Source organism: Strigops habroptila, chromosome 4 (assembly GCF_004027225.2).
Source record: "Strigops habroptila isolate Jane chromosome 4, bStrHab1.2.pri, whole genome shotgun sequence".
NCBI classification, from domain to species: domain Eukaryota; kingdom Metazoa; phylum Chordata; class Aves; order Psittaciformes; family Psittacidae; genus Strigops; species Strigops habroptila.
In genome coordinates this window covers 2,007,700-2,018,204 of record NC_046358.1, presented here as the reverse complement: position 1 = coordinate 2,018,204, position 10,505 = coordinate 2,007,700, and the positions used below count along the sequence as shown (strand labels likewise).

The 10,505-nt window shown below is 65.3% G+C and overlaps 1 protein-coding gene across 1 annotated transcript; it reads left to right on the top strand.

Annotated features, from left to right (window-relative positions):
* The first annotated feature begins 757 nt into the window (after positions 1 to 757).
* TMEM132A (transmembrane protein 132A) lies at positions 758 to 9,268 on the top strand. The gene is made up of 11 exons (XM_030483588.1): positions 758 to 892; positions 1,392 to 1,606; positions 1,693 to 2,187; positions 2,279 to 2,631; positions 2,716 to 2,865; positions 2,971 to 3,163; positions 3,513 to 3,656; positions 3,735 to 3,937; positions 5,797 to 6,073; positions 7,029 to 7,220; positions 7,670 to 9,268. Exons 1-11 carry the CDS (start codon positions 814 to 816, stop codon positions 8,786 to 8,788), a joined length of 3,420 nt encoding a protein of 1,139 aa, XP_030339448.1. The 5' UTR covers positions 758 to 813; the 3' UTR covers positions 8,789 to 9,268.
* Positions 9,269 to 10,505: the final 1,237 nt, after the last annotated feature.

Here is a 10,505-nt window from a genome sequence, read left to right as displayed (position 1 = left end):
GGGAATGAGGAGTGGAATGGGGAGCAGGATGGGGTGGAGATGGGGATGGGAATGGGAATGGGGAGTGGGATGGGGATGGGAGTGGGACGAGAGCAGAGATGGGGAATGGGATGGGAATGGGGAGCAGGATGGGAATGGGAATGAGGAGTGGAATGGGGAGCAGGATGGGGTGGAGATGGGGATGGGAATGGGGATGGGGAGCAGGATGGGAATGGGAATGGGGAGTGGAATGGGGATGGGAATGGGGATGGGGAGTGGAATAGGGAGCAGGATGGGATGGGAATGGGGAGCGGAATGGGAATGAGAGTGGGATGAGAGTGGGGATGGGGAATGGGATGGGAATGGGGATAGGGATGGAAATGGGAATGAGGAGTGGGATGGGAATGGGGATGGGGAGCGGGATGGGGAGCAGGATGGGATGGGAATGGGGAGTGGAGTGGGGATGGGAGTGGGATAAGAGTGGGGATGGAGAATGGGATGAGAATGGGGATAGGGATGGAAGTGGGGCTGGGGAGCGGGCTGGGGAGCAGGATGGGAATGGGATGGGGAGACTGACGGGAATGGGCATGGGGAATGCAATGGGGAGCAGGACGGGGTGGGAATGGGGATAGGGATGGGAATGGGAACGGGGCTGTGGAGCGCGATTGGAAGTGGAAGGGGCCGGGCACTGGCCGCGGTGCTCGGCGCTGCCCAGGGCGGGCAAGAGCCGGTGTTTAGGACCCGGCGGGACGAGGCGGTGCCGGTGCGGGTCCCGCCCCGGCCCCATTGTCTGTGCGGGAGGCGGAGGGACGGGAGCGGCGGACGAGCCCGGCCATGGCCCCCGCACCGGCCCCGCCACCGGCCCCGGGCCCGCGGTTGGCGCTGCTGACCGCTGCCCTGCTCTGCGCATCGGGTGAGTGCGACCGGTACCGATCGCGATCGCGATCGCGATATGGGCTGAATCCTTCCCCCCTCCCCGCAACCATTCGGGATTCGCTTCCACACAGCGGGATCCCGAGGGGATCCCGCTGAGGATCCGCTGTGAAATTCCTCCCTGCTTCCCACCGGGAATATCCCCCTCCCTTCCCAATTCATTGGATCGCTGGGATCTATCCCTGCTAAGCCCTGCCCGGGCATCCCGCCGGGATGCGCTCCATGTGCATGGGGATGCCACCATCCCGGCTCCCCCAATAGCGTTGTCACGAATGGGGAGCAGCACCCACAGTGGGGCACACAAGGGACAAAGTTGGGGGGGTGCATGAGGTGATGCTGTCCCCAAGGAGGGGGTGACATGGATATGGGGATGCTCTATGGGGCCATGGCAGTGTCAACAGCGGTGTTCTCACGGAGGAGGTGGGCATGAAGCCCCCTGATGCCACCATCTATGGTGACACAACCCCTTGTCCTCACAGCGAGGGGTGACGGGGACCCCCCGGACCCCGTGTACCTCCCGGCAGAGCTGGAGCTCCTCGGTGTACCCGAATATTACCGCTTGCAACGGGTAGACCAGGACGTCCCCACCAACACCTCCATGTACACCCGCACCGAGACCTTCCTGGTGCTGCGGCACGGCTCCGGCACCCAGCCCCTGCTCCAGGCCACCTACCCCCCCTTCAGCACCCGGCAGGTAAAGTGCTCCCCAAACACCTTCATGCACCCTTTTTTGGGGGGGGGGCTCAGCACCCCGATGCCACCATCCCTGTCCCGCTGCAGGAGGTGCCCATGGAGAAGGACCATGGGGAAGCTTGGGCTGTCCGTGCTGTGTCCATCGAGAGCTCCGTGTCACCGGCGGAGCCCTTCGCCCGGGTGCTGTTCCACCTCTATGGGCCTGACTGGATGGCTGGGAAGAGGGATCATTCCAGCGAGCGGGATCATCACGGGGAGCAGGATCACCCCGGAAAGAGGGATCACTCTAAGGAGCAGGATCACCCCAAGGAGCAGGATCACCCCAAGGAGCGGGATCATCCTGGAGAATGGGATCACCCCAAGGAGCAGAATCACCCCAGGAGCCGGGATCACCCCAAGGAGTGGGATCACCCCAGAGAGTGGGATCACCCCAAGCAGCAGGATCACCCTGGAGAGTGGGATCACGCCAGAAAGCGGGATCACCCCACGGAGCAGAATCACCCCAAGGACCGTGACCTGCCCTGTGTCACCCTCCACGCACACCACCGCGGCCGGGTGGCCCGTGGGATGTGCCGCCTGCAGGTCAGTGCCACCACGGTCACCGTGGGCTCACCCCACTTGATCCCCCCAACCCCAAACCGGGACAAACCAAGGACCCCCCTCTCCCCTCCAGGCACCCCTGGGCGCTTGCGTGGTGGAGCTGGAGATCCCCCCGCGCTGGTTCTCCCCCTCCACACCCCGAGCCTCCGATCACCCCGAGCCCCCCGAAGCGGCCGAGCTGCACTACAGCGTGTCGGCATCCCGGGAATGCCGCGGCGGGAGCCGGGAGCGGGGCCGTGCCGGCGATGCCCTGCGGTCCCTGGGCACGCTGGAGCTGCGGGTGGCGGAGCCGGTGCGGTGGCAGGAGGTGAGGCTGGATGACAAGGTGCTGCTGCGGGTACCCGATGCCACCCTGCGGCCGGGGCAGCGCTTCACCGCGACCATCACCCTGCGGCACAACTTCACCGCCGACCACTTGGTGCTCCGGTGAGACACCGCGGGGACACCCCGCGGGTTAGAGGGGGGCACAAAGTGGGATGGGGACATGGTCTGATGGGGATGCACCGGCAGGATCAAGGCCAAGAAGGGGCTGCAAGTGGTGGGTGCCCGCGCTGGGGCGCCCAGTGCGTGGACGACCCAACTGGAGCGCACCCGCGGCCCCAAGCACTCGGCGGTGGTGGTGACGTGCCGGAGGAGCGGGGATGCTCGTGGTGGCTCCAGGTAGGGGATACCCGCTATGGGACCTGTCCATGCACCCCAGTATGGCCCAGTGTGGGGACTGGGAGGGGGGGTAAAGGGCAGCTTGGTTCCCATACGGTGGCACAGGGTGGCTGATTCCACGGCGTTCCTGCATCTGGATGTGGCGGTGGAGAACGGGACGGGGGGGCTGGCGCCGGCGCGGCCCCTCACGTGGCAAGTGGAGTACCCAGGGCAGGACCCCGAGGCGCAGAAGGACAAACTGGTGTGGGAGATCCAAGTGTCGGAGCGGGATGTCCGTGCCCTCGTCCCCCTTGTACAGGTGGGTACCCCCCATCCCATCCCCACCATCCCATCCCCACCATCCCATCCCCGTCATCCCACCCCTATCACGCCATCCCCATCATCCCATCCTGATTACCTCATCCCCACCATCCCATCCCCACCATCCCATCCCCATCATCCCATCCCAACTATCCCATCCCTATCACCCATTCCTCACCATCCCATCCCCATCATCCCACCCTCATCATCCCATCCTCACTATCCCATCCCCATCACCCCATCCCCACCATCCCATCCCCACCATCCCATCCCCATCACTCCATCCCCACCATCCCATCCCCATCATCCCCATAGTGCCATGTGCTCAGCCCCACTCTGCCCCACAGGACCTGGAGATCCTCAACACAGCCCCATTGACAGGGGTCCCCCGCTTCGTGCCGGTCAAACTGGTGGCAGTGGAGGCAGGGGGTGGCATCACTGAGCTCCCGGAGCCCCCAGGGTGCGAGTCAGCCGACAAGCAGGTCCTGCAGGTGAGTGGGACCCCCAAACCCCCCCCATATCCCCATAGAACCCGCATATATCCTCCCTATATCCCCTATATCACCCAGGTTTCGGATGGGTGCGACGCGGTGTACGTGGGGGGCAAGGAGAGCCGCGGGGCCCGTGGGGCGCGGGTGGATTTCTGGTGCCGGCGCCTGCACGCGTCCCTGCGCTTCACCGTGTGGGCCCCGCTGCTGCCGCTGCGCGTCCAGCTCGGGGACACGGCGCTGGAGCAAGTGAGGGGCTGGCGCCTGCCTGGTGGCACCGAGAGGTGAGGCTGGAACCTAAGGGGGGGGACGTGACACTGTGCTGAGCCCCCGCGTGCTCGTGACATGAGTGACCGCCCCGCTGAGCCCCCGCATGCTCGTGACATGAGTGATCACCCTGCTGAGCCCTTGCGTGCTCGTGACATGAGTGACCGCCCCGCTGAGCCCCTGCGTGATCATTACATGAGTGACTGCCCCGCTGAGCCCCTACACTCTTGTGACACATGTCCCTCCCCTGCTGAGCCCCCGTGTGCTCGTGACATGAGTGACCGCCCCGCTGAGCCCCCGTGTGCTCGTGACATGAGTGACCGCCTCACTGAGCCCCTGCGTGCTTGTGACATGAGTGACGGCCCCGCTGAGCCCCCATGTGCTCGTGACATGAGTGACCGCCCCGCTGAGCCCCTCCGCTCTTGTGACACATGTCCCTGCCCTACTGAGCCCCTGTGTGCTCATGACATGAGTGACCGCCCCGCTGAGCCCCTGCGTGATCATTACATGAGTGACCGCCCCGCTGAGCCCCTGTGTGCTCGTGACATGAGTGACTGCCCCATTGAGCCCCATGTTGCTCCCCAGCCCCACTGAGCCCCTACGCTCTCGTGACATGTCCCTGCCCTGCTGAGCCCCTGTGTACTCGTGACATGTGTGGCTGCTCCATTAAACCCCATAGTGCTGTGCACCCCTGCCCCACTGAGCCCCCACCACACTCGTGACGTGTGTCCCTGCCCTGCTGAGCCCCGTGGTGCTGCGCCCCGCTGAGCCCTCACACACTCATGACACACGTCCCTCCCACATTAAACCCCATGGTGCTGTGCAGCCCTGCCCCGCTGAGCCCCTACACACTCACTACACATCCCTCACAGCCACCCCTCCCCATCCCCACGTCCCGGTACCACCCGTGTCCCATCCCTACATCCCAGTACCACCTGTATCCCCATCCCTGTGTCCCAGCGACACCCGTGTCCCATCCTCACGTCCTGGTACCACCCATGCCCCGATGCCACCCATGTCCCATTCCCACATCCCGGTGCCCCCCATCCCCATATCCCGGTCCCACCCGTGTCCCGGTGCCCTCCATGTCCCGTTCCCACGTCCCGGTGCCCCTCTGTCCCGTTCCCACGTCCCGGTGCCCCCTATCCCCATCTCCCGTTCCCACGTCCTGGTGCCCCTCCCGTCCCATTCCCACATCCCGGTGCCTCCCGTATCCCCATCCCCATCTCCCGGTCCCACCCGTGTCGCGGTGCCCCCTGTCCCGTTCCCACCTCCCGATGTCCCCCATCCCCGTGCCCCGGTCCCACCCGTGTCGCGGTGCCCCCCTGTCCCGTTCCCACATCCCGGTGCCCCCCTGTCCCATTCCCACATCCCGGTGCCTCCCGTATCCCCGTCCTCATGTCCCGGTCCCACCCGTGTCCCGGTGCCCCCCATCCCCATCCCCATCTCCTGGTCCCACCCGTGTCCCGGTGCCCCCCTGTCCCGTTCCCACGTCCCGATGTCCCCCATCCCTGTGTCCCAGTGCCACCCGTGTCCCAGTGCCCCCCTGTCCCGTTCCCACGTCTCGGTGCCTCCCGTATCCCCGTCCCCATGTCCCGGTCCCACCCGTGTCCCGGTGCCCCCCATCCCCATCTCCCGGTCCCACGCATGTGCCGGTGCCCCCGTGTCCCGTTCCCACGTCCCGGTGCCCCCCATCCCCATCTCCCGGTCCCACCCGTGTCCCGGTGCCACCCATGTCCCATTCCCACATCCCGGTGCCCCCCATCCCCATCTCCCGGTCCCACCCGTGTGCCGGTGCCCCCCTGTCCCGTTCCCACGTCCCGGTGCCCCTCATTCCGATCCCCATCTCCCGTTCCCACGTCCCGGTGCCCCGCAGCGCTCCGGAGGAGGCGGCGGAGGCGGGCGCGGAGGCGGCGCGGCGCTGGCGGGGCTGCCGCCCGCAGTTCCAGCGCACGGCGCTGCGGGTCCTGGCGCACTTCGCGGCGCACCCGCTGGACGGGGGCCGGCCCCTCGCCTACCTGCCCGGCCCCGCCTGGCTCCTCGATGTCACCTCCCTGGTGGCCGCACGCACCCGCGTACAGGACCCCCGCGTGGCCGCGCTGGAGCCGGGACCCGTCGTGGTGGGACGGGAGCCCGGGGTCACCTCGGTGGAGGTAGGGATTGTGGGGGGGGTGGCTTTTAGGGGGTGCAGGGGGGGGTCCTGAGGGGATATAGGGGGGCCCTGGGGGGAGATGGGGGGATGTAGGGGGGTCCTGGAGGGAGATGGAAGGGTGCAGAAGGGTGCTGCGGGGGTAGAGGGGAGTCCTGGAGGGAGATAATGGGGTGCAGGGGGGTCCTGGAGGGAGATGGAAGGGTGCAGAAGGGTGCTGCGGGGGTAGAGGGGAGTCCTGGGGGGAGATAAGGAGGTGCAGGAGGGTCCTGGAGGGAGATTGGGAGGTCCTGGAGGTAAATGGGGGGGTCCTTGGGGGTGCAGGGGGGTCCTAGGGAGAGATAAGAGGGTCCTGGGGGGAAATAGGGGGGTGCAGGGGGTCCTGGAGGGGGATTGGGAGGTCCTGGAGGTAAATGGGGGGGTCCTTGGGGGTGCAGGGGGGGTCCTAGGGAGAGATAGGAGGGTTCTGGGGGGTCCTGGAGAGAGATAGGGGGGTCCTGGGGTGAAATAGGGGTTGCAGAGGGGTCCTGCAGGGAGATGGGGGGGTCCTGAGAGGTCCTGGGAGGGTGCAGGGGTGTCCTGGGGGGTGCGGGGGAGTCCTGGGGGAGCTGAGGTCGTGTAGAAGGGTCCTGGAGGGAGATAAAGAGGTTCAAGGAGGTCCTGGAGGGAGCTGGGGGTGCAGAGGGGTCCTGGAGGGAGATAAGGGGGTGCCAGTGGGTTCTGAAGGGAGATAAGGGGGTCCTGGAAGGAGATAACAGGGTGCAGGGACTGGAGAGATGAAGAGAGGAGGCTGGAGGGGGGTTCTGGAGCCAGAGGGATGGAGATGGGAGGTGGAAGGAGCCCCAGGAGGGATGCATGGGCTGGACATAGGGAACCGGGGGGTCTGTGGGACCAGGGCAGGGATGTCAGAGGCTGAAGGTGTGATGTGGCGGCTCCCAATGTCCCCCCCATACCCCCAGGTCCGCTCCCCGCTCTCGGACTCCATCCTGGGGGAGCAGACGCTGGTGGTGTCGGAGGAGAAGGTGACGGTGACGGAGCTTCGTGCCCAGCTCGTGTCGGGGCTGTCCCTGGCGGCGCGGGCAGAGCCGGGCCACCGCGGCGTGGTGAGCACCAGTGCCACAGGGACAGCGACCCTGCGTGTGCCCAAGCAGGTGAGAGCCGGGGGGGGGCTGGAACCGGGGCTGGGGCAGCCTGGAGAAGAGAAGGCTCCTGAAGGGGAGACCTTAGAGCAGCTCCAGGGCCTAAAGGGGCTCCAGGAAACCTGGAGAGGGGCTTTGGACAAGGGCCTGTAGGAACAGGACAAGGGGAATGGCTTTAACCTGCCAGAGGGGAGATTGAGATGAGCTCTGAGGCAGAAGCTCTTCCCTGTGAGGGTGCTGAGGCGCTGGCACAGACTTTTCCCAGAGAAGCTGTGGCTGCCCCATCCCTGGCAGTGTTCAAGGCCAGGTTGGACACAGGGGCTTGGAGCAACCTGCTCTAGTGGAAGGTGTCCCTGCCCGGGGCAGGGGGTTGGAACTGGAGGAGCTTTAAGCTCCCTTCATCCCAACCCATTCCATGATTCCATGCTTCCCGGTCCCATCCCTCCCTTCACCCACGGCAGGAGGCGACACTATCTGTCTGGTTGTCCTTCTCCGACCACACACTGGCCCCATTGGAGCTCTACGGATGGCAGGACACAGCCTTGACCTTAACCTCGCTCGACCCCACCGTGGCCACCGTGGGGGGCTCCCCAGGTGTCCCCACTGCGCACCCATGGGTGGTGGCCGAGGGCCCGGGGCGCGGGGCGCTGCTGCAGCTCAGCCTGCACCCACCGGACGCCTGTCGCCGCGGCCGGCACCGCGCTGCCGCGCTGGCCACCGGCACCGCGTGGCTCGAGGTATTGGGGGGCCACCGCGCCACCACCCCCGGTAGCCCCCGGCCCCATGGGCCCAGCTCCCCATTCCAAAGAGCAGAAGGGGCGATGTCAGGAGAGGCGGTGACAGCGGCCAGCGAGCCACGGAGGAGGGACCCCATGGGAGTGGGACCTGCCAACACCAAGCTCCAAGGGTTGGGGTCTTCCTCGGAGGAAGAGGAGGATGGTTATGGCCATAACCACGCTGGTGAGGAGGAAGAGGAGGAGGATGAGATAGTGAAGGCTCCCGAGCGCGTAACCGACCTGGAGATCGGCATGTACGTCCTGTTGGGTGTCTTCTGCTTGGCCATCTTCATCTTCCTCATCAACTGCATCTTCTTCGTGCTGCGGTACCAGCAGAAGGAGCTGCCCGATGCTGGCGCGGCCCCATCGGCCCCACAGCCCCACAACTGGGTTTGGTTGGGCACCGACCAGGAGGAGCTGAGCCGGCAGCTGGACCGGCGGCAGCCTGAGCCCCCGGCCACCGATGGGGGCACCGAGGTGGGCACCAAGGGGGGCACCGATGGGAGCACCGATGGGCGCTGCTGCTGCGGCTCTGAAGCAGGGGGTGCCCCCAGCACCCCGACCCCGGGTGCTCCCCTGCCCCATAAGGAAGGTGGCACCCCAAGGGGTGGCCGGAGGAAGAGGGTGGAATTTGTCACCTTCGCCCCAGCGCGGGCCCCCGAGGAGCCCCCCGAGCCCGTCCCCAACGTCCAGTCCATCCTGGTGGCCAGCGAGGATGACATCCGCTGGGTGTGCGAGGACATGGGGCTGCGGGATCCTGAGGAGCTCCGGAGCTACATGGAGAGGATCCGGGGGAGCTCCTGACCATGGGGGGGCAGCTCCCAGTGCCCCCCAGCCCCGGGCAAACCAGTAAGGGACCGACCTCCTCCCTGTGCCACCATAGGGGGACACACACACATATGTGGGCTTGGGGACCACTGCCCATCCCTTGTGGTGGCCTGAGCCTTCACCCAAGGGCCCGGCCCCAGGTGCCCATGGTGGCGGTGGGGTCTTCACCCAACTCTTTGGGGTCTGTGGCCATCACCTTAGTATGGCATTAGGGAGGAAATGAGGGTGTCCTTACTGCTTTGGGTCTCATTGCGCCATTGTGTTCATAGTGATGATGATGATGATGCTGAGTCCTGTGGCGGGTCCCCGTGTCCTCCCTGTGTCCCTTCACCCTGACCACGCATCCGTTTTTGTACGACTGACATTTTCTACCTGTCCCATGTGCCAGGGGCTGTTATTTATGGAAGGTTTTTCACTCTGACCTTGCTATAGAGAATAAAGTATTTGAAAGGAGAAGAGCAGCTCCTGTGCTCTGTGACATCGGTCACATCCTGCCAGCGCGCTGAGCTCCTGGGCATTGCCATTGCCCGTGCCCTTGACATTGGCTCCACGTGGGAGCTGGTCATGGGATGGTGCTGGCTGTGGTCCAGCCAGGGTGACCTTGGGGAATGGGATCTCCTTCCTTCTGCTTTCCTCCTCCTCTTCCACCCGTCCAGCCCATCCCCGCCTGGCCCTGGGGTTGTCCCAAGCTCCATCAAAGTGTCTCTCCTGCAATTACAGCCACAAGCCCCTTTATTTTGGGATACCATAGGGATTTCCCATTCCAGTCCACTCCCAGCTCCATAATCCCAAATCACCCTGGGGATAGCAGGAGTCACCCTGGTAGGATCCCCATGGATGATGCCAGCCCAACCTTCTCCTTCGCTCTGCCCCGTATGAGGCTCAAACCATCCCCACGGCTCCCCATGGGGACCACAGAGATGTGGCTGCCCAGGGGCCTGTCCCCACGTCCTGCTGGCACTGGGACCAGCATCCCCATCCCCAGGGATGCTCCATCACCCCCATAGCACCGTGTCAGTCCTCCTCCAGCCCCACACAGAGCTGGGAGACACCCGGCTGTGCCATCCGGCTCCTGTAGTACCTGGAGATCCATGCGAGGAGCACGCAGGTGACCAACTGGATTCCAGCCAGCAGGAAGAGGTAGTGATCCATATGGCAGCTATTGGTGCTCCCTGCGAGCAGGAGGGTGATCAATCCCTCAGGACACGTCCCATGTCCCACATCCCACCCCAAGGAGGAGGTGACACCCATGTCCCCATGCCACCTCTCACCATGCTCCTTGGGGCAGCACATCCACCCATGGGTGGGCAATGAGAGGAGGGCCAGCAGCGAGCCCAGTGCCCCATCAAAGCCTCCTCTCTGGGACACCCGCACCTCTGGGTGGGTGTCCTCTGCTCCGCTCCCTCCCCAGCTCCCAGTTCCTCATTCCTGCTCCATATGTACATCATATGAAGGCCCAGGATTGAAAGTCCCCATCAGCCAACGTGACTTCTCCTTCCTGGGGACTTTCCATCTGCTTCCTCCTTGGCTGGGGCCCCCAGCATGGTCCTCAGCATCAAAGCCCCTCACTGAGGCTGGGGTCTCCCTGCTATAGGGGGGTCTGAGCCCCGTATGCACCCATCAGCACCCATCAGAGAGTCCGAGGACCAGCATAACGCCCAAACAACCCCCTTGGGGCTCCCTGGGGTTGGAA